The 24,244-nt window shown below is 43.1% G+C and overlaps 1 protein-coding gene across 1 annotated transcript in view; it reads right to left on the minus strand.

Moving 5' to 3' along the window:
• The window catches only part of TXLNB (taxilin beta), a 33,956-nt gene that overhangs the window by 1,564 nt on the left and 8,148 nt on the right, over positions 1-24,244 (minus strand). Inside the window, exons 4-8 of the mRNA XM_045010940.1 lie at positions 17,728-17,922; positions 14,949-15,068; positions 11,037-11,111; positions 4,801-4,893; positions 125-220 (exon numbers count right to left, since the gene is read on the minus strand). Coding sequence (XP_044866875.1) covers positions 125-220; positions 4,801-4,893; positions 11,037-11,111; positions 14,949-15,068; positions 17,728-17,922 — 579 coding nt within the window. The remainder of the gene's footprint in view (positions 1-124; positions 221-4,800; positions 4,894-11,036; positions 11,112-14,948; positions 15,069-17,727; positions 17,923-24,244) is intronic.

The following is a 24,244-nucleotide window of genomic DNA, read 5'->3' on the forward strand; positions in this document are numbered from 1 at the left end:
AGACCTGACCTTATCAACATATACAAAGAAAAAGGACCCAGTTTTCCCATTGATTTTAGTGGGCTTTGGATCAGCCCCCAATTAACTTGAAAATATGAAAAAAATTGTGAAGTAGGTTTCTCACCTCTTCAATCATGTCCAATAGAGCTTTATTACAGTTCTCAAATCTGGCTTTCCATGTAGCTGTATCCTTTTCCAGCTTCTTCATCTTCTTTGTCATCTACAGAAGCAGGAAGACAATCACAGCAGGAATCCCAAATGTTAATTGAAGTTAGAACAGCATTTTAGTTATCTTTTCTTAAACCTCTACTTATAGCTCTGTTACCAGTAACTACAGTGAAAATGAATACAGCATTGTCAAAGAATGATGGCTGAGGAATAACATATAGCAAGAGACTGGTTTAATTTCAACTCCCCAAGTGTTGAAATTTGACACAAACAAATACCTCCTGCCATTCACGCCCATGTGCTCCAAAATAGGAAAAATGTATTGCATGGTTAAAAAATTATTATACATGTTAAAAATAGTTAAGGCTGTGATGAAGGAAAGTTAATATTTCCCAAAGGAAATCTACATGAAGAAAAGAGACACCCTGGTGCCACAGACTACACAAAATGGTTACTCCAATAGTAATGGCCAGTTTCTAAACTGAGCACTCAATTCTCTCTCACTTTCTGCTGCAAAGATTACTGTCTGCAGCCAATAGCAGTCTTACTAGTGTTTTAATGTGAACAAATACAAACACTTGATAGGGAGACTTCTGATTTCCTTAGGGCCCAATCCTATGAGAAAGCTAGTAGGGGAGAGGCTGTTCTAGATTTGATTTTGACAAATCGGAAGGAAATGGTTAAGAATTTGAAAGTGGAAGGCAACTTGGGTGAAAGTGATCATGAAATGGTGGAGTTCATGATTCTAAAGAATGGTAGGTGGGAGAACAGCACAAAAAAGACAATGGATTTCAAGAAGGCAGACTTTAGTAAACTCAGGGAGTTGGTAGGTAAAATCCCATGGGAAGCAAGTCTAAGGGGAAAAACAATTGAAGACAGTTGGCAGTTTTTCAAAGAGATATTATTAAGGGAACAAGAGCAAACTATCCCACTGCGTAGGAAAGATAGGAAGTATGGTAAGAGACCACCATGGCTTAAACAGGAGATCTTCAATGATCTAAAACTCAAAAAAGAGTCCTACAAAAAGTGGAAACTCGGTCAATTTACAAAGGATGAATATAAACAAATAACACAAGTATGTAGGGACAAAACTAGAAAAGCCAAGGCACAAAACGAGATCAAACTAGCTAGGGACATAAAAGGAAACAAGAAAACTTTCTACAAATACATTAGAAGCAAGTGGAAGACCAAGGACAGAGTAGGCCCATTACTCATTGAGGAGTCTGGGGAACAATAACACAATAACAGAAAATGTGGAAATGGCAGAGGTGCTTAATGACTTCTTTGTTTCGGTTTTCACCAAGAAGGTTGGTGGCAATTGGACGTCTAACATAGTGAATGCTAGTGAAAATGAGGTAGGATTAGAGTCTAAAATAGGGAAAGAACAAGTCAAAAATTACTTAAACAAGTTAGATGTCTTCAAATCACCAGGGCCTGATGAAATGCATCTTAGAATACTCAAGGAGCTGACTGAGGAGATATCTGAGCCATTAACAATTATCTTTGAAAAGGCATGGAAGATGGGAGACATTCCAGATAACTGGAAAAGGTCAAATCTAGTGTCCATCTATAAAAAGGGAAATAAGGACAACCTGGGGAATTACAGACCAGTCAGCTTAACTTCTGTACCCGGAAAGATAATGGAGCAAATAATTAAGCAATCAATTTGGAAACACCTAGAAGATAATAAGGTGATAAATAACAGTCAGCATGGATTTGTCAAGAACAAATCATGTCAAACCAACCTGATAGCTTTCTTGACAGGGTAACAAGCCTTGTGGATAGGGGGGAAGCAGGGCCGGCTCCAGAGCCCAGCGGGGCAAGCACCCGCCTGGGGCGGCCCTTTCCCGGGGGGGCGGCAGGCTGGGCCGGCGGACCTCCTGCAGTCATGCCTGTGGGAGGTCCACCGGAGCCCCGGGAGCAGCGGACCTGCTGCAGGCATGACTGCGGAGGGGACGCTCGGCCGGCGGCTCCAGTGGACCTCCCGCAGGCATGACTGCGGATGGTTCGCTGGTCCCGCAGCTCGGCTGGACCTCCCGCAGGCATGACTGCGGCAGCTCAACTGGAGCCGCCGGACCAGCGAACCGCCCGCAGCTGCGGGAGGTCCAGCCGAGCCGCATGACCAGCGGACCCTCCGCAGTCATGCCCGCGGGAGGTCCGCTGCTCCCGCGGCTCGGGGGTGCCTCCCGGGCATGACTGCTTGGGGCGGCCAAATTTGTAGAGCCGCCCCTGGGGGGAAGTGGTAGATGTGGTATATCTTGATTTCAGGAAGGCTTTTGATACTGTCTCGCATGACCTTCTCATAACAAACTAGGGAAATACAACCTAGATGATGGGTGCATAACTGGTTGGAAAATCGTTCCCAGAGAGTAGTTATCTGTGGTTCACAGTCATGCTGGAAGGGCATAACGAGTGGGGTCCCACAGGGATTGGTTCTGGGTCCGGTTCTGTTCCGTATCTTCATCAATGATTTAGATAATGGCATAGAGAGTGCTCTTATAAAGTTTGTGGATGATAGCAAGCTGGGAGGGGTTGCAAGTGCTTTGGAGGATAGGATTAAAATTCAAAATGATCTGGACAAACTGGAGAAATGGTCTGATGTAAATAGGATAAAATTCAATAAGGACAAATGCAAAGTACTCCACTTAGGAAGGAACAATCAGTTGCACACATACAAAATGGCAAATGACTGCCTAGGAAGGAGTACTGCGAAAAGGGATCTGGGGGTCATAGTGGATCACAAGCTAAATATGAGTCAACAGTGTAACACTGTTGAAAAAAAAGCAAACATCATTCTGGGATGTATTAGCAGGAGTGTTGTAAGCAAGACATGAGAAGTAATTCTTCTACTCTACTCCATGCTGATTAGGCCTCAACTGGAGTATTGTGTCCAGTTCTGGGTGCCACATTTCAGGAAAGATGTGGACAAATTGGAGAAAGTCCAGAGAAGAGCAACAAAAATGATTATAGGTCTAGAAAACATGACCTATGAGGGAAGATTGAAAAAATTGGGTTTGTTTAGTCTGGAGAAGAGAAGACTGAGAGGGGACATGAGAACAGTTTTCAAGTACATAAAAGGGAGAAAAATTGTTCTTTTTAACCTCTGAGGATAGGACAAGAAGCAATGGGCTTAAATTGAAGCAAGGGAGGTTTAGGTTGGACATTAGGAAAAGCTTCCTAACTGTCAGAGTGGTTAAGCACTGGAATAAAGTGCCTCAGGAGGTTGTGGAATCTCCATCATTGGGGATTTTTAACAGCAGGTTGGACAAACACCTGTCAGGGATTGTCTAGATAATACTTAGTCCTGCCTTGAGTGCAGAGGACTGGACTAGATGACCTCTCAAGGTCCCTTCCAGTTCTATGATTCTATGAGATACTGAGTGCTGCTAGCTCTCCCTGAAGTCACTTGTCACCTCTTGGGATGACTGAAATGCTCACAGAAGCAAAGCCCCTCTTGGTTGCATTACTAAATTCACAGTGAATTTTCTGGCATTTGGCAGGGATTCTTTCTCCCTCCTTATCAGTCTAAGATTTCCCCACTTGAGGTCCTGCTCAGGACTAGACTGCACCTTCCCCTGAACAGGATAGGAAAAGGAATGAGGAGTCTTTCCCTTTGTGCACTCCTGCACTAGTCCAGACATGAACTCCTGAGCACGCTCCTGGAGTGCAAACCATCACAAAAGGGGCACAGGGAAGAGGTGGGGCCATGCCCTTGCCCTTTGCCCAGACTGCAGAGTTGGCTGGCTATGCTAAGGGGAGCAGGTGCAGTATGTGTATCCCGAGGCACAACTCCTAGTGGAGCACCTTCTGGGATGATCACCTCTGCACTGTTCTCAGTACAGGCTAATAGCTAAATACCACAATCTTCCCTTCAGTCTTTACTCAGACCTCACTCCCACTTAAGATAACTAGAGATCTTCTCAATCAGGACCTCAGAATTTTGAGCCCCTTGAACATGAAAATTAAGGGCTAGATTCTCTCTTGTGTTGCACTTTGTGCAGTCATTTAAACCACCAGTGCAAACTGGGGGGACAACTCTGACTAGGTAGTGTTTTAATCTCTCTTGGCAGTGGGGTGAATGGCTGCATAAAGTGCAGGGCAACAGTGAATTGTGCCTTAAATATTTATGCCAACACTAAACATTTTATGCCAATTCATAAATGGTATAGAATGGCCATCATATGAGCCACCGGGTTAGATTGTAAGTAGTTCATTGATTAGACTTCTTTATTCTTTCACACAATTGTTATTTCTTTGCTGGAGAAGAGAGCGAAAGCTGTAACTTCCAGTGCTAAGACACAATGGGCCAGATTCCAAACTGGTGTAAACTGGCGTAGGGCTAGTACATCAGCTGAGGAGCTGGTCCCATAAGTTTCTGTGAAGAGGAGGTTGTGGGTCTCTTTTTCTATTAGACATTATATGACATAAATCAGAAACGTACACAAAGTATCAAAGCAATATTGCAATACGTTTGGTCTTCCTGAGCCCATCTCACATCCCATTCAGACTTGGACTAGTTTGTTTCACCCAAGCATACAGAAATGTCCCAATCCAAAGATAAATGATCACAAAGGAGAATCATGTATCAAAATGGAAAGTGTCAGATTTTTAGAAATGATACGCGCTACTCACTTTCTCCATCTCCTGTTTGAAACTGGCGAACACCTCATTGCTTTTTGTCAGTGTTTTCTGAAATTCTTCAAACCTTTCAGAATAGAGAGTGAGCTACATACACAGGAACAAACAGATCAGTTTCAGAAGCTCCATGTGGGCAAATTGAATGAATATACACCTTATTTTAATGTTAATTAAATGAAAAGGAACAACAATGATTCAATAATAATCCTTTTGTGCTTGCAGAGCAGCTTTCAAAGCATCACATTAGTGAACTTAGCCTCACTACACCCTGATGAGGTTGGGAACTATATTATCCCTATATTAGAGAGGAATAAAATGAGGAAGAGCAGAAAGATTGAGAGTAGTAAAACCTAGTAAAGAACCCAAGGGCTCAGAGTCCTAACTGTGATGCCTTCCAAAATGCCGTGTGTGGCCTGGGCAGTTTAAGAAGCTTTTGTAACAAAGACACAGTAGACCCTTTTCAGCTGGGAACCTCAGTTGGCAGCGGCTTGTCCCAAAGTGACATATTTCCTGCCCATTTCCATCTTTTCCTTCCCTTCCTTTATCTGACTTCCCTATTTTTATCCATGTGTTTGTGCCTCCTCCTTCACTCTCCTCCATTTATCTCACTTTCTATCCTCTCTCCCAATTCTTCTTGCTTCTTTTTCTCTCTCTTCACTTTTCCTATTTTAAATCTTTGCCCTTTCTCTCCTTTCCTTTTTACCCTTCCTTTCCCCTTTATTCCGAGTCTTGTTTCTTGTCCTTCTCACTGTGTGCTCTTTTTATTTATTTCCTCTCTACACCTTTATGTTCTCTGGTTGCTTTCCCCCTTTCTGCACCCCCTAGCTGGGCTCCTCTCTCTACTCAACTCGCTGACCCCCACCTGCTGTGCCACTTCACAGGGAAGTAGCAGAGTGAATTGAGAAGGAATCTCGTCAGCTTTACTTTGTAGCCTGTACATGGAGTGGAGCTGCAGGCAGGGCCAGCAAAAGCAGAGTAGCAAGGTCTCTTGTCAATTTCACTTTGCTGTTCACACATGAGGCCGTGCAACAAAGCAGGAGAAAAGGGCTAGTACAATGTGCCAGCAGTTAGGGTCCATATTTCATTATTAATCTGCTTTTACTACCCTTGAAAAAGTACACCTGAAATTAGTAATGCCACCTTTTTTAGAGCTGGCCTCTGACGTTGCGGGTATGTCTACACTGCAGTGTAAGCCCGGGGTTTGAACTCAGACTTAACTCTAGCGCCACTTCTGCCAAATACAAATCACACTAATCCAGGACTTGGAGTCAGGGTCCCAGAACCCTACGGGGGTGAACGGTCTGAGCCTGAGTCAAGCTGGGACCCAGAGTTCTAGCCCTATTGCTTTGCAGTATAGACATAGCCCTACTAGACTCATGCTCTGGGAGTCTACCAAAAGTATCCCACAATCCCATGGACTGATTTTCTTTGTCCTCTAGACAGTCCATTGGTGGACAGTCAAGTGTTCCCACACTGCACCAAGAACAGAGGGCTAGAGCAGCCACATTTTGGGATGGTGCTAGTAAGTCTGGGTTTTGGGTGGTTGGACTCAGGCCCACATAATGCAGTGTAGATTCTAGACTCCCAGGTTGGGACCCAGGATTCAACAATTCCTAAAATAGGGTTAAAGTTGTATGTAGATGCCCAGACCTAGGCATCTTTGTTAACCTAGGGTCTGTTAACTCAAGTTCTACTAATCCTGGGCTTACACTGCAGTGTAGACATACCTGTATGATTCAATTTTTGGGTGACCATCTTGGCTCAAACTTGTGAATCCAAAAATGGAGGCACTCCAAATCAGTAAACATTCTTGAAAATTTTGGCCTGTCTAAAGTTAATTTTCCTGTAAGAATTACTTAGGTTCTGTTCTCTTCCCCCTTTCCATAATGGGAAAGCAGTTTCCTACTAAAACTTCAAAGAAATACACGGTGTAAAAGATAAATTATATTTATCTACACTTCTGGACAAAAGAAAAGCAGATGATATTGAAATATTACATTCTGATTCCACAGGAATGTTCAGCCAACACAGTTCAGCTGTCCAGCTTGACAGCTCTTGTTAGCAAAAGAGAGTTTGGCATAACACACAATTTCCAAGGCAGGGTGGTCCAATGTGCAACCTAAAGTTCAGAAGCAGCCTGCAGAATTTAAACGTGGCCAGAGGCTGACCTCTCCTGTACCTACAGGGAGATGACTAAGTCAACTAACTAAAAGCTTTCGGTTTGGTTGGTGCCAACAACAAACAATTACTACTTAGCTATCAAGGAAGAGACAAAACATAACCAAACACTATTTATAGTTGTGTGCATTTAGTTTTGATTTTAAACCTATATAAAATTTATATTCAGATTACTTGTGGCTCTGGCAAGTGGTCATGGAGACCCTTAGTATTTGCAAATGTTTGACTTTTTTTAATGGCGTAAGCTCCCACAATTCAAATGGGAACTGTGAGTCTTCTGAGTGTCATGCCCTTGGGATCTGATGGATGGTTGAAGGATGGATGTCTACACTGCACAGTTAATCAAGGCTCTTACATAGGTTTTAGCCTTAACCCTCCTACTGTCCACACCCAAAAACCTCTGACATGGGCTTGGAGGTGCTTTAAGCACAGGCTAGCTTACCTAGCTGGGATGCTCAGACTGGAACCCACCCACTTTACAGTGAGGATCAGGCAAAATCATACAAGTGCCAATAGTCTTCCAATGTCCTTCTCACAATTCCTCCCAAACGACAGACAAGTTCTCCTGCAATTGGCATAGTTGGCTGGGAAAGAATCCTAAAACATCTTGGCACAAAGAACCACAGGCTATGCCCCCAGATACACCCGGCTGAGTGCAGAAAACAGGGAGCACACAGTAACATGGGGAGGGCTGTGCAGTGCGGATGATTGCACCCCAGCTAAAGTAACGTGACTGGTCAAATTTAGGTGCCAGTCACTTGGGTTAATGATGCAGTGAAGACAGAGCTGTTAATCAGATGCTTAACAATACTAATACAGCTGTAACAATATGTACAGGGCACTAGACTGGGAGTCAGGAGACTTTGGTTCTAATCTTAGCTCTGCTGCTGTCTTGAGCAAGTCACTGTGCCTCTGTTTCCCTGCCACCCTTTGTCTTGTTTATTTAGATTATAAGCCCTTTAGGGTAGGGACTGTCTCTCACTAAGGGTAGATTGACACTTGAGCTGGGGGATGTAATTTCTAGCTTGGCTAGATGTATGCAGCTAGCTTTGATCGAGCTAGCGTGCCAAAAATGTACATGTAGCTACAGAGATGTGGGTGGTGAGACAGGCTAGCTGCCTGAAGTACAGTCCCACAAGGGACCCTAGGTACTCATTTGGGTGGCTAGCCCCTCACACTGCTTGCGCTGCCTGAGCTACCCTTGGGTTTTTCGAGTTTGCTAGCTGGATCAGAACTAGCACATGTATATCTACCTCAGCTGGAACTCCTCCTCCCCACCCAGTTAGACTGTAGTCGTACTACCCTATGGGATTGTACAGTGACTAGTACGGACGTTGGCTCGGGCCTCTACGCAGTACCGTAACATAAATAATAATCATTCATATTGTACCTGAGTACACACAAGTAATAAACAAGTAAATGTGTTTTATAGTGCTAGGGTACATGCAGTAGGAATCGTCTCTCCCCAGGAACATGTGCCATGTTCTCAGATTAGGGAGACAAAGACCACTATAGTGCATCATGTGGTCCTATGGTTTCATTCAAATTCTTTCTGAGAGTGCACACCTGTAGTAAAAGAGGTATGAATTTGTAGGAGTAGTGCTATAGGAAACAGGTATTTTAACACCATATTGCTAATGAGGCTATTGAATGAGAAAAGAGCAGTGTGTTAAATTAACATGTCCCCAATGTGATAGTGGCCCCTTTGTAATCTTTGCTTGATGAATTACAGGAAGGACTCATCAGTTCATTGAATTTGCTATATTCACTTTGATTTTTTATAGTCAATTTGTTCTCTGACACAGAAAATAATATACATTAAAGGCCTCGGCTAACTTTTATCCTTCACTTTGTTTCAAAATACAAAGCTAAAAGAGCCAACACAAGCGACACACCTGGAGAGGCTGTGTGTCATGCTGGTGAGTAGCACCACAGCCCCACCGTGGGCATGTTCTGTGAGCCAAATGCCTTTAATCCTTTGGAGTGCAGAGTTCTCCGGCATAAGGAACACTGTACTGCTTAAGGGCCTGAGTCAGCAAAGTGCTAGCACCCTCAACTTCCGTTCAATTCAGTGAGAGTTGAGGGTGCACACACAATACCTCACAGGATCCTCCCTAGAAAATGGAGTGGTGTGTCTCATGTTATTATTGCACCATTCCCAATGGATGCAGTTGTCAAAGTGATGGAACTCCCATACCTGTGTCCCAATCCAGCAGAACACTTAAGCACATGCTTAATTTAAGCATGTGAGTAGTCCCATTAAAATCAGGGTCTCAACCCCCAACTAAGGCATTCCGAGAGAGGCTTGAGTGGATTCCTTTATTACCACTTGAAATGCATGTTTAATATATTCTCTCATGTTCAATTTCATTAAACTGGCTAGTGAGGTCTGGCTGATAGACAAAACTCTTTCTAGCTGAACACAAAGGCTTAATTAAAAACACTCAAAACAAATTGGAGACTGATTCCTCAGGAGACCTGTGCAGTCTGATTGGAGAACCTATCAAATTGATGCCCATAAACGAATAGGTTTATTTAATATTTTTCAGTTTCTTCTCTGCTTATTTTAACCTTTGAGAAACTGCATAAAGGACCATATGCTTCTCACCTTGTTGACTGATGGCTAGACTGTCACAGCTCTTACTTGGCTGCACAGGGATGTTAGGTCACCATACTCGGATTGTGAGTCTGACTACAGGGCTAGACCCGGATCTACACACCCAGTACTATACAGTGTGAGCAACTGGGCAGAGAGAAGGTGTAGAGTGGGAGGAGACCTGGCTTTGCTTCCCCTTACTTGCAGGCCAGAATAGTTGGCAGGGTACAGAGCAGGGGATATGTACTCTATGAAAAGGGATAAATACCTTACTTCTCACCCAGAGGGAGTGAATTTTGATGCTCTGAGTCACAACGCCATCCCTGGGCTGCGCCTGGGAAGATGTTGCCCTTTACTGTGGGCAGAGTATAACATTACGTTCTAGCCCATAAGTAGTCCCCAAGTCTCTGAGGCTCTGTCTACAATAGTTTTTCATAAAACTTCCCCCCATAGCTATAGCCTGTGCAATTTGCCTGGTGATTGTAACAATGGAAGCACCAGTGCAGACGAAGTACTGAGCCATTGTCAAGTATCATTGTCATGGTTTTCACCACTGTGTTTGGCAGACCTGCTCTGAGCTCTCCAGGGGTCTCCAGCAAGCGCTCTGAGGACCATTAGTATTTAATAGTGAATTCTCTCTGGGCTATAGAGTACTATAGGCTGGTTTAAAAATTCTACTAAATGGAGGTAATTCTCATTTAAATCCTAAAAGAAGATCATTCTCTATGAATATTTCCATTAGGTATTTCCATAAGGCTAGGCAAATCTACTGCTGTTTTCTCTTTTTGGTATACACATCTTATGTGCCCACATTTCGGGTCTGATATTGTGTCACTCTGTGTGATGGAGTGACTGTTGTATGTTTTTGTATTAGTTGTATGTTACTTGGCTGCCATTGCATTTCACTCCAGCCTCATCTGTGTGATAATTTGTGTAATAAATTTCATTTTAATGTAGTTTTCAAACACTGTTTTATGCCCTGTTGAGCAGAAAGCACAAAAGGCCCATTTGTACAAGCACTCTGTGCTTGGAACTCCCATGGAAGTTAATGAGAATTCTGCATTCAGGCCTGATTCCAGCAAAGCACTTAAGGACGTGCTTAACAACTGACTTCACTGCGACTCATATTCTTAAAGTTAAGTATGTGCTTCAGTGCTTTGCTGGACTGCAGCCTCGGAGGGCGTGTAGGTCTCGGCTGAGAAAGAGTTATGGTGAGTATAGTGGTATGGGCATCCAAAAGTATTACAGCATAGAGCTTTGTGGCTCAGTATTGTATGCACATGCAAACCCTTCAGTGTGGTGCACTGTTCTACTACATGTGTGAATATAGCCTGATTCCATTAGTACAGTGTAGGCTTAGGGGTAATACATACAAAGCTTTTGGAATACTTTACCTGGAATGTGGTGCGCGGACTAAAAATGGGCAAACAAAGGCACACCATGCAATCAACTTCACCTGGGCCTGTAGTACGGTCTCCTGTTCCTTCAACATTTTTGCCTGGAGCTTCCATTCTGCAGCTTGAGTCAGTAGCTGTGTTTAGAGCAACAGAGAGAAAATTTGTCACTCAGGGATGTGAATAATCATAGAATATCAGGGTTGGAAGGGACCTCAGGAGGCCATCCAGTCCAACTCTCTGTTTGGAGCAGGACCAATCTCTAGACAGATTTTTGCCCCAGATCCCTAACTGGCCCCCTGGGTTTAGCAGGCCAATGCTCAAACCACTGAGTTATCCCTCCCCCTATAGGCCATTGAAGCCATTTGCTAACACATCCTCAGGTTGTGCTAACCGCTAAAGAAGCACACATAGTACTAAATGTTACATTTTTACTGGAGGATCACACTCTTCATTGCTTCTATAGGCTAAGCTGTACAGCCCACGAGAGAGAGCAGTGTCTGAAGGGGCTGCCTGTGCCGTGTCAGCATCAGCACGGGCTGCCAGAGCGATTCCGCCACCTGCAGCAACAAGTGGGCACTGGTTTTCCTCTCACAGTGGAAATCGGGCTTTTCCACTTTCACCAGGATAATTAGGGCTCTGCTCATTGATACCTAGAACACTTCTGGGAGTTTTAGAATTGATCGGACGCAGTGTTCAAAAGTTATTGTGTTACAGACAAACTCCAGTGAGCTGAGTGTGGGGCCTGCAGGCTCGGTCAATTAGACAATTAATTTTTATTAGGTGACTAACTTGTTTTCTCAATTGGTACTTATATTAAATAAATCCTGGCCCTGCTGTCTGACCTCAATAGCTGGGCTGAGTGCTCAAGATTTTGGGGGGGAGTTAGAGGAGGAGGATGCATGCAGTACAGTGCCACGTTTGCTCAAAGCACTGGCACTTCGAATTTCAGGGTTTGTTTAATATTCAGAGCACTTTTTAAAAATGTCACTGCACAAATGTCCCTCATAAGAACATAAGAACGGCCGTACTGGGTCAGACCAAAGGTCCATCTAGTCCAGTATCCTGTCTACTGACAGTGGCCAATTCCAGGTGCCCCAGAAGGAGTGAACCTAACAGGTAATGATCAAGTGATCTCTCTCCTGCCATCCATCTCCACCCTCTGACAAACAGAGTCTAGGGACACCATTCCTTACCCATCCTGGCTAATAGCCATTAAAGGACTTAACCTCCATGAATTTATCCAGTTCTCTTTTAAACGCTGTTATAGTCCTAGCCTTCACAACCTCCTCAGGTAAGGAGTTCCACAAGTTGACTGTGCGCTGCGTGAAGAAGAACTTCCTTTTATTTGTTTTAAACCTGCTGTCCATTAATTTCATTTGGTGACCCCTAGTTCTTGTATTATGGGAATAAGTAAATAACTTTTCCTTATCTACTTTCTCCACATCATTCATGATTTTATATACCTCTATCATATCCCCCCTTAGTCTCCTCTTTTCCAAGCTGAAAAGTCATAGCCTCTTTAATCTCTCCTCATATGGGACCCATTCCAATTCCCCTAATCATTTTAGTTGCCCTTTTCTGAACCTTTTCTAGTGCCAGTATATCTTTTTTGAGATGAGGAGATACTTAATACTTGAGAATACTGTAGGCAGTATTCAAGATGTGGGTGTACCATTGATTTATATAAGGGCAATAATATATTCTCTGTCTTATTCTCTATCCCCTTTTTAATGATGGCTAACATCCTCTGCACACTGCATGGACATCTTCAGAGAACTATCCACGATGACCCCAAGATCTTTTTCCTGATTTGTTGTAGCTAAATTAGCCCCCATCATATTGTATGTATAGTTGGGGTTATTTTTTCCAATGTGCATTACTTTACATTTATCCACATTAAATTTCATTTGCCATTTTGTTGCCCAATCACTTAGTTTTGTGAGATCTTTTTGAAGTTCTTCACAGTCTGCTTTGGTCTTAACTATCTTGAGCAGTTTAGTATCATCTGCAAACTTTGCCACCTCACTTTTTACCCTTTCTCCAGTTCATTTACGAATAAGTTGAATAGGATTGGTCCTAGGACAGACCCTTGGGGAACACTACTAGTTACCCCTCCTTGTACATTTTTGTAGATCCCGCAGCTCTTGCTGAGTGAGGTAAAGAGGTTTTGTGCTGGGGCAAGTAAACCATGTATGGTGTTGAAGTTAAAACAAAAATAATAATTCAAAGACTAATTGGCTAACTATAAGAATAAACACACTTTATTAAAAAATAACTTGAAAAAGCTAAAAACCTAAGGCAAAACTGATGGGTAGAGCTCTGCAAACTGGTACATAGAGAGTTGTAAGATAGTCCTGTCCCTGAAAGACGTTTCCAGAAAGTGCTGTCTGTGATTGAAGTTTGCCCTTCTATACTACTGAGCTCATCCTAAGAGGGCTGCATTATAAATGCCTTAATTATATATATTTAAATAGCATGGTGCCTTGAACTCAGTAGTGTGCAATATGATTCAGGTGGAGGACAAGTATAGTCCTGCAGTCTGGATACAGGACTGTGAATGATGAATTCCAGTGTACCAAACCTACTCTGACACTGACTCATCACATGGCTCTCGGCCAGTCACTCATAGGCGCCGGCTTCTTCTGGGCCGGGGTGTGTGTGCTCAAACCCCCACTCCACCCCAGACCACACCCCCACCAACCCCTTCCCCCAACCCCCCACCCCCATCTTGCCTCTTCCCGCCCCCACTCCAACCCAGGCCCTGCACCCACCATCCCTTCCCCCAAGCCCCCAGGCCCACCTGCCCAGTTCCTCCCCCTCCCCACAGTGTGCCCCATCCCCACTCCTCCCCCTCCCTCCCAGAGCCTCCAGCATGCCGTGAAACAGCTAATTGTGGTGGACGGTAGGCACTGGGAGGGAGAGGGAGGCGCTGATCGGCGGGGCAGCAGGTGGGCAGGAGGTGCTGGGGGGAGGGGGAAGCTGGCTGCCCGTACTAATTTTTTTCCGTGGGTGCTCCAGGGCTGGAGCACCCATGGAGTCAGCGCCTATATAGTCGCTTAACATCTTTGACTGAGTTTGGGCTGTATTATTACCAAGTGGTAATAATACGTACTTGCCTACCTCAAAGGCAGGCTGCAAGCATTAATTCAGTTAATGTTCATAAAATTATTTAAGCATAAATATGTATTATTATATGCCCATTCCTTTATAATTTTATAGCTAATTGAACCATTTCTTGAGCTTACTCCTTTGTAGGTGCTAGTTGTACAGGAGAATTGCAAAGAAAATTCTCCTCTTCTGAAAACCGTGTACAAAGAATGTTGATTTTTCACTACTTCATGAAAAAATGGAAATAACCGAAATAGGTCCATATAGTCTGGCTAAAATACTTTTGGAGAAGGGTTTTCTAGACAGAGTCAGCAGAGGTGACAACTCCGGGGCTCACATTCTGAGCGGGACAGCACTTCTAGGGGTTCCACTTTCAGCACCTGTTGATTTGATTACTGGATGATACACTCAAAACTCCTTCATTGGCCTCTCTGCTCGCCACTGCCTGCAACCTCTACAGGAGACACCCTCTACCCTTTCAGATGAACAGCTGGGCCCAACTGGAATTCAGGCACATTCAGTGGGATCATCAGAGCCTTATGGGGAAACATCATTGGCAGGGATTGATGGGGATTGGTGCTTTCGGACTGGTAGCATGATCTGGCTCCATGACTGATGAATTAGCCATGCACTAAGAAAAGGTGGCAATCTGGCAGCCCTGGAGACTGCATTCCTGTATCTATAGTACAGTCACACCAAAGGCAACAGCCGTGACAGTTTCCCTCACACTGCCCTGTCACTCTATCACACTCAGACCTGCAGAGCCAATTATAGTGGTGAAACGGTATTCAGGGATGATTTGGGCCCATCTTTTATCTAACGATAGACAGACAAATGAGCAGACAGATTAGATAGATAAGTACGTATTCCTTTTCTCGTTCATGTCGCTCCTCCGCTTCTTTCATCATTTCCTGTGACTGCTCCAACTTGGCATCCACCAGTTTCTGTTGAAGTTCTCTGTGCTTAAATATTTTATCAAGTTGCTGCAAGAAAACAAACTCTGCTGTGCTGAAATTGCAGATGTAGTGACATACACAAACCTGCATGCTCACACACGTATGGCTGCCTACTAGAACAAGCATAAAGGCCAAAATACTGCAAATGGATAGAGCCCTGCAAATCCATGGATATCTACTTTACATCTGCGGATGTGGATGCAGATGCGGTTGTATTGCTTACCATCTTTGTAGATCACCTATTGGATGCAGATCCAATTTTTGTATCTGAGAAGGGCTCTACAAATGGAAACCCCAAATATTCCCAGCCTAATACAGTTATTAGAAAATGATAGTTCTTGTCATAGAACAAATTGTACCAGAATTTACTCTAGAAGTGAAACCAAGTTTGTATTAGTTTAAATTTATAATAACAAAAAAGTCCTCGGGATCTTTTCCAATACTGTGCATTAGAATGTACAATCCACATATAAACTCATTAGGATAATCAAAAATATTACACATATCTCAAATGATTGCTCATTAGATGATGAACATGCATAACACAGTTTATTGGTGCTGTTAATTGGTCAAGATTTTGACAGATGGAGCATATTAGATTTAAACATCAAAGCCAATTGATCCTATAAAGTGAAAACAGAGATTTTAGGCCCCAACCCTGCAAATAGCTCAGTGTGGGTGCAGGGATTCATCTGGACAGAGCTCTAAACAGGATCGGGCCCTTTGGGCTTCAGTCTGCAAGGTGCTGAGCATTCTGGCCTGACACAACGAAGTACTTGAGGACATGCTCAAGTTTAAGCACATGAGCTATCTTGCTGAGGCAATGGGACTACACACACACATGTAAAGTTCAGCACGTGCTTCAGTACTTTACTGGATCAGGCCAGAGTGCTCAGCACGTTGTGGGGTTGAGCCCTTATTGACCATTGTTTCCTCCTGGTAATGACTTGTGTTCTAGCTCAACCACATAACATGGGTTTGATGCAGAAACTATTGGGTGAAACATACAGGAGGTCAGACTAGATAATCTCATGGTGCTTCTGGCCTTTGAATCTATGACTCTATAGCAGCGTCTTCCAAAAGAAATATCAGCAAAGGCCCACCTGACTCTTGCTGTGTTGAGTAAATCATTAGAGCTGGTTGGGAATTTTCCAATGTAACTTTTCTGTGTATCGGAAAATGCCGATTTATGAAACCAAAACTGTCCACAGGAAAGGGTTGCTTTCAACTAATTTCTTGAGTTGAAAAAAAATTGAGAAAAAAGTTTTGAAGTGGTTAAAAACATCCTGTTTTGACATTTTCTAATAGAAAACTTTTGTTTTATGGTTTGAAATGACTTTACATTCCAAAATTTTAGTTAATTTAGTCTAAAAAAGCTTAAAATAAAAAGTCTAAATCAGAACAAAACATTTTGAAATTATGAATTGACATGATCCAAAAAATGTTTCAGATTGTTAGTTCATTAACATTATTAAATTTTTTGATTTTTTGTTCCGATTTGGGTTGGGGAAAAATTCTGAATTCTGAATCTCTTATGAGATGGGTCTATAAATGCCACATTTAGATAAACTTTCTTTTTATTTTGATAAAAACCATTCAAATGCATGTATAGTTCATTCAGGGGATGGTCTCATGCGTGATACAATAAGATTTTAAAATAATTAGATGGATGTGCTCAGTCCAAAGTGGGTCAGCATTTGAGACTGGAAGTACACAGTACTTATGTCACTTTTCCTTCTGTTTTTAGTGCATATATTTGGACTGAGAACCACAATGAACATACTAATTAACAATAAAGAGTCCCAAAAAGTCATGAGTTGAGATATTTACTAAAGATGGGGAAAAAATCAGCATAGTTTGAAAATGTAGGAGCTTTGTTGAAATTTTCTCAATAACTCTAATATTTACTGAAGGGATAATATGCTATCTATATATATTTTTTACTGCAGATTTTATAGTGAAAGTTATGTCTGCACACTCAGGGGCGGCTCTACGTTTTTGGCCGCCCCAAGCAGTCATGCGCGGGAGGCGCCCCGGAGCCGCGGGAGCAGCGGACCTCCCGCGGGCATGACTGCAGAGGGACCGCTGGTCCCGCGTGGCTCGGCTGGACCTCCCGCGGCTGCGGACGGTTCACGGGTCCGGCGGCTCCGCTTGAGCTGCCCGCAGTCATGCCTGCGGGAGGTCCAGCCAAGCCGCGGGACGAGCGCCTCCTCCGCAGTCATGCCTGCGGCAGGTCCAGTCGTCCCGGGGCTCCGGTGGACCTCCTGCAGGCATGACTGCGGCAGGTCCGCCGGCCCAGCCTGCCGCCCCCCCCCGGCCGCAGGGGACGCCCCCTAGATTTTGCCGCCCTAGGCACCAGCTTGTTTTGCTGGTGCCTAGAGCCACCCCTGTGCACACTACAGTCTGTTCAGATGTCGAGCAACCCTGGTTTACACGTTTTATTAATCTGCAGCTGCCAGAGTAGGGTTGAAGCACTAACTTGCTTCTGATACAGTCTGGATTAAACTGCAATGTGCTATTAAACCTTGACAACGTTATCCATGTTGAACATCACAGAAAAGCCTCATGAAGAACAAAAATGACAGCAAATTGAGAGGATGGGGTGGTGTCAATAAATCTAATCCTCATGCACTTCAAAACCTGCCTCTCCCTACCTCAAGGAGGCTGCATGCCTTAGTAGTCTCACCTCCTCTCTGAGTTCATACTGATCAATGATGCTTTTCAGTTTCTCGGCCAGCTCTGTGTTCTCCTGGCATAGTTTCATGTTCCTTTCACTTTGCTGCTCAATTTGAGTCTGGATATCACTCAGTGTGCCCTGGAAATGATTAGTGATCTCTTTTCTCTTCTCATCTTCCTCCCGTGCCCGTTGAAGAGTTTCCTCCTGTTAAAAAGGTGGAGAATGTGATAATTTAAATGGGTAACACAACAGCCAGCTTTAAAAAAAAGAAAAGAATTGGACTCATCTGAAAGTTATAAGGTTGGAATTCTCTTTAGAGCTATGTCTTTCTTCCATAAACTCAAGAATGAGTGTGACTATAAATACATAGTTTGGATTAGACAGTAGCCTTGAAAGAAAGGAGGAAAACAAGGACTTGCGTTTATACAGATTGAGTTAAAGAACTCTCAAACCAGAGCAGCTTGGGTATGAGAATGTTTATACTGATTCCCAATATTTCAGCATTACCTTTGCTATGAAAGAAGATATCTAGTCAAAAATGTTGCAGCCAAACTGTTTTCTGATGGAAAATTGGGTTTTTGACAAAATAACCATGTTTGCTGGAAGGTGTTTTCTTTCTGTGGAAAGTTTCTGCTTTTAGCTGAAACCCCCAAAACCGAAAAGTTTTGGCCACAAACAAAAATGTTTGGTCTTCATTCAGCACCAATACCTGGATTTAAGGTGTTTCTCTCTCACAACCCAGCCTCTTCTGCTTCATCAACTAGTAAATCAAACAGCTATACCAGGCTGTGTGTTGTACAGATACAGAAGTTTATTTGCCAACACAGAGCCAAATAATGGGAGTGTTGCCTGAGTAAGGATTGCCAGATTTGTTCCCCACTTATCAGTGAAACTCTAGTTAGGATCTTTTTATGTGTAAGTGAATGTATCAGATGTCTGGATTCAGTGTTCTAGCATTGGGACTACAATTTTTTTTTATTTCCTAGTTATTTGCTTCTAAGGGTATGTAATCCTGTTGTAACATTGTTGGTAGCCACCCCTAACATGTTGCAACCCCATTAAGAAACCAATCTACAAATTGCATAGTGGCGTACTTTACAATCCCATAGCATAGTTCAGCTAGCATAGTTATTTATATGAAATCTCTGATTACACAGGACAAGGATAATTTACTATAACCATGTGTGAATACAGCTGTAGCTGACTCTAGCACACTATAATTTATATTATAGATGTGTCTTCAAAGGTGTAGATTTAGCTCCTGTTCTTGAAAAAAATGAGTGCACAGTGGGTGCGTAAAATACTACACTTTCTACAAGGCACACATCGCAAAGATCTGCTGAAGAACAGCTACTGCTCCTATTGGAGGTCACTTTTCCTTGTGGTGGACTGGACATGGATGGAGATCATAGAGTTATGCAGTTTCTGGAGGAGGGAAATTTGGGATAGCATTATTGTTTGTATTACAGTAATAGCAGTAGTGCCCAGAGGCCACAACTGAGATGGGGCCCCATTGAACTAGGCACTAGACGTACACACACAAACACACGAAGTCCCTACCAGGAAGAGCTTCCGATCAAAACAGAGAAGACAAAGAGTGGGAGGAAAGCAATATGATAATCTCTATTTCACAGGTGGAGAACTGAGCCACAGAGAGAGAAAGTGACCTGTCCAGCTCACTCAGGAAGCCAGTGGTAACACTGGGAATTGAATACATGTCTTTTAGACTCCTAGCACAGGGCCCGGTCCTTAAGTATAGCCTTCATAGGCATGTCATTTCTTTCAGTAGAGCAAAAGTGCACTAGTAAAATATCATTATTGTTATTCAGTAAAGTAATAAATATATCTAAATGAATATAAAGCAAAACATTTCCATGTCTTGGAGATGAGTTACAATGAACCATTTTGTAGCAAGGTGACATAAGCCAGCCAGAAAGTAGCAATTGTGCAAATATTAAAACATATGCAGTGATAACACTTTGGGTCTCACTTATTATTGACCTTGGAAGGAAGAATAATTACTTGAAGCACAACAAAAGAATCGCTGGTTAAGGTTTGCTAGAGTCATCATGCAATTTTGGTGTGGGGTGCATTGTTCAATATGATCTCCTTCTCTGCCCCAAGCAAAAGGCCAGACAATGGCTTTGAGCTACTGACTGCCTTGTGGGGTTTTGGAATACTCCACAAGCAGCTGTGCAGCATCGGGAGTGCATAGAGTAGCTGGTCCAATCAGAATTTCTCATATTATGATTTTAGATATCAGATATTGTCACTGTTTGAGTTTCAAGTATTTTGAAACAAGGCTGCATCTAACTGAAAGAAAAGCTGGTCTTGTAGTTAAGACACTGAACTGGTCTCAGTAAAACTGCATTCAACTCCTGGCTGACACTGGCTTCTTCAGTGAATAATTTAATGTCTCTGTGCATTGCAGGGGGAGATAGCTCAGTGGTTTGAGCATTGGCCTGCTAAATACAGGGTTGTGAGTTCAATCTTTAAGGAGGCCATTTAGGGATCTGGGGCAAAAATCTGTCTGGGGATTAGTCCCGCTTTAAGCAGAGAGTTAGACTAGATGATCTCCTGAGGTCCCTTCCAACCCTGGTATTCTATGATTAGTTTTCCCATTTGTAAAATGGGTATGATAATAATACTTCCTTTGCTTGTCTAGGTTGTAAACTCTTTCAGGCAGGGACTGTCTCTTGCTATGTGTAAGTACAATAGCTAGCACAAAGGGGTTCTGATCTCAGAGGCCTCTAGACACTACTGTAGGAGGAACACTGACTGACTTGTCAAGAATTCCTAGAGTCAGGGCTGGCTCTAGGTTTTTTGCCACCCCAAGCTCCGAGAGTGGACCTGTTCAAGCAAAAAAGAAAATTAAATATTCGGAAGTAGAATGCCGCTCCTGAAATTGTGCCGCCCCAAGCATGTGCTTGCTTTGCTGGTGCCGAGAGCCGGTCCTGCTCAGAGTATACCAGGAAGCAATAGCTTTAGCACCGTAGGAAAGGGAGTGGCATGTACTGCACTTGCATTGGGCCAGTGGAGAGGCAATGGCTTTATAGATCTAGCTTCGAAATGTTTCTTCTCTCCAGACCAATTGTGCTGGCCCCTGAGCAGGGTCACACGGAAGGGGGAAGGCACATTGGGGCAGCCACGACCTGGCTCAAAGTAAACTTCCCAATTTGCATTACTGTGTAATTGTTCACCTCAAGTACATCCAAAATCTCCAGTCATTCCTATCCCATTCCCTATTAATCTGTGAGCATTCCCCAGGCATTTCCTCTATTGCCTGTTGCTCTTGGTGTCTTAGGCTTGTTTCTGTACAGCAAGATCATTTAAGTTTTCTGCATAATACTAAGGATTAAGAGCCAGATTCTGCTCTTGCTTACAGCCGTTAAAGCTGGAGTAGCTCCACAAATCCAATGCTCTGGATTCACACTGCTGTCACAGAGCAGAATCTCTTCCTGAAGGATTTCTTTTCAGCATGTTTGAAGCAGTCAGAACGTGCAAATCATATTTTCTTCATTAATTAGTGAAAGCTACACTCACTTCTCTAACAGTTGTAAATTATGCTTTGGAGTTTTAACACAAATAAATATGCTGCATCTCCTCTATGCTTACAGGTGGATGAGCTTCCAGAGACTAAAATTCATTCTTAAGATATCCCCTTGATCCAGTTCTACTCTCTCCTCTACCTCGCTCTCTTTTCTCAATTCCCGTATCAGAAGTATATCCATACCTCATATGCCAATATGATACTGATACAGCCTTCCTATGTTTCACTGTTAAAAGTTCAATAATAAATTTAATAAAATCTCATAACATCAGAAAGAAGATACTGTTATGAAGTGGGTGAAAGCTTGTTATGTGTTGGGTTAAAATGCCATTGAGGTTGAAAGGTGTCAACTCACCCTTCAATTAACATAACTATAAACATAAGCCTCACCTAAGACAACAGGAGTGTGTGAACACCCTCAGGAGCTTTTGGGCTGTGTATTGTTTTGGGGAGGGTGTGAGAGAACATTCAGATACTGCTGAGGTCATAAAGAAGAACAGAGAGAGAGGCAGAGGAAAAGTGGCAAGAAAAGCCAAGCAGGAGCCTGTAAGCACAGTGGTGTGACGCTGGAGTGGGAAAAGCTAGAGAGTTTTTAGGTCTGGTGTTGGCTAAAGAGGTCTGGGGGGGCTGGAAAGCTAAGAAACTGCTACCTTCTGTTCTTGGTTCCTTCTGTGTTCCGAGACACAGGACTCTGTGCATTCCTTGTAAATAAACAAGACTGCATCAAAGAAATACCTGGCTGCCACCAATTTCTCCTTCCACCTCAAACTCCCACATAGCCCTGAACTTTGACTAGTCGCTCGGGTCAAAAAGGGGCAATGCTACCTTACGTGTAGGTTTAATCATTTTAACGAGTGATTATTTTATTAATAAAAGACCTCATAGAATTAAGATTATCCAGGTTTATTTTGATCTTGCACAAGTGTAAGTCAAGAATACTGTAATTCCACTGAAGTCACACCTGAGTGAATGAGTGCAAGTGAAATCAGACCAGGGTCAACATCTCAGTTTACTACTCCCTGATTAGGGTGATGATCCCATGATTCTGAGGCAATACAATCTGACTCCCAAACTGCTTGGTCATGCCCAGACTCAGAACTGGTGACTGGCTGGTCTTTTACTCTTAACTGTCCATGAGCAAGAAGCACAAGGGACATGAGATATGTATGCCATTAAACAGCCACCAGACTGTCAGCTAATTTTCAGCTCAATAACACAACACAGAGAAATGTGTCACTGGGGGTATTCTGAAAAAGACAATGGGATATATAGTATAACAATGAGAATAAATTCTGTTATTTTTAGGAACACCTATTTTGCTTTTCTTGAGGGAGAATTAAAAATCTGTTTTCTGCTGTCAAGTGTAGTTGCAGGGAAATCATTTGCATGGTTAGTTTGTAACTGCCTAAAGATTTGAGGTTCCCGATATTAACCACACCCCCCAAAAAAACCAACCAAACAAACAAACAAAAAAAAACAAGGCAAAGCTCTCCTTTCTGTTGTGTATTTCTTGTTTGTAGTACAATTCTATATTACATATTCTGTAACACTTCAGTGTATGTCAATGGGAACTCCACACACTGCATGAGTGCAGACTATACACATGATATTCACATGACATATGTGCATATATTATGCCACATGGCAAGTGAGAGGAGATTCATAATGTGGCTAGGAGAGGTAAGTTTTGCGCTTTGTAACTTAAGTGACACTATCAGCTGCTTTCTAAAGTTTATGTTCCCCAGAGTTTATAATATAAGCAGATTTGACTACCCAAGTGTTCAAAAATTATGTACCAGGCTTCCCCATCTCCCCAAATAATTAAATTGACTTAAAACCACGAGATTTAAAAAAATAATACACTTTGGATTCTTTTTATTTGTTTTCTGTTTTTTTAGCCTCTTTCTCTCTGAAACCCTAACGACTAGTAACGTAGCTTTTAATTTTTTTTCATGTAATCACATGACTCCAGAAGGTGGGCCTTTTAAAAAACCCACTACATGCTACAAGGATCATGTTAAATTTGTGAGAGTTGGCAACTGACTGTCTTCATTATGAATTTAATTCTTATCCATTTTGCAAACCCTGATATTTTTTCCTACTGGCTTATTTTATTTTGCTTGCTTGTGATGTCAGCACAAGGCTGGAGTAGGGTTAGTGCTTCTGTGTTTTACAGAAAGGTCTATAGCATCTAAGAAACTTTTATGCCCTTTAGGGGACAGGCTTACCCTCACTTCTTGATATGGGTGATTCAACTGGACAACTTAATTGTGTTTTGTGTGCTCATATGGCAAGTACTAAAGCCAATGGAAGTCAGACAGAATTTGGCTTTATAATAATAGCCAAAAGTTTGTCTGGCTGGTCACCCAGTTCCAAAGTAAAGCGGTTTAAAAGATGACAGATATTGGAGACAGTCTTGCTAGGTTTATGGGTGAAAGGCCCTATGAGCTACTTGTGCCCCATGCAAAAATAGGGAGTAAACTATGTTACCCTAGTCATAGTGAGATCAAGAAGTATCTGACTACTGAGATGTCATTTATGATATTCAACAATGCAGCCAGTCCCATATCTACTCTCACCATACTATTAGGTCTGCTCTACACACAAAGTTGCACAAAGTTGCTGGACTTGCTGCAGGGAGCCATGGATTGCTGGTGCCTGAAGGCCCAGTTTAGGAGTCCTGGAGGCACGGGTCTGCCCCTATGGACCTGTGTGGCTCCTTGGGGACCAGCCAGGGCCGGTGCAACCATTTAGGTGACCTAGGTGGTCGCCTAGGGTGCTGGCATTTGGGAGGCGCCATTTTCTTCGGCAGTGACTGCGGCAGCCGGATCTTCAGCCGCCCTGGTCGCTGCCAGCATTTAGGCGGAGGGAGCTGGGGCAGGGGAGCGCAGGGAGGGCCGCTTGCAGCAAGTAAGGGGGGGGGGAGGTGGCATGCAGGGGAACTCCCCGCCCCAGCTCACCCCTGCCCCGCCTCCT

Source organism: Mauremys mutica, chromosome 3 (genome assembly GCF_020497125.1).
Source record: "Mauremys mutica isolate MM-2020 ecotype Southern chromosome 3, ASM2049712v1, whole genome shotgun sequence".
Taxonomy (NCBI): Eukaryota; Metazoa; Chordata; order Testudines; family Geoemydidae; genus Mauremys; species Mauremys mutica.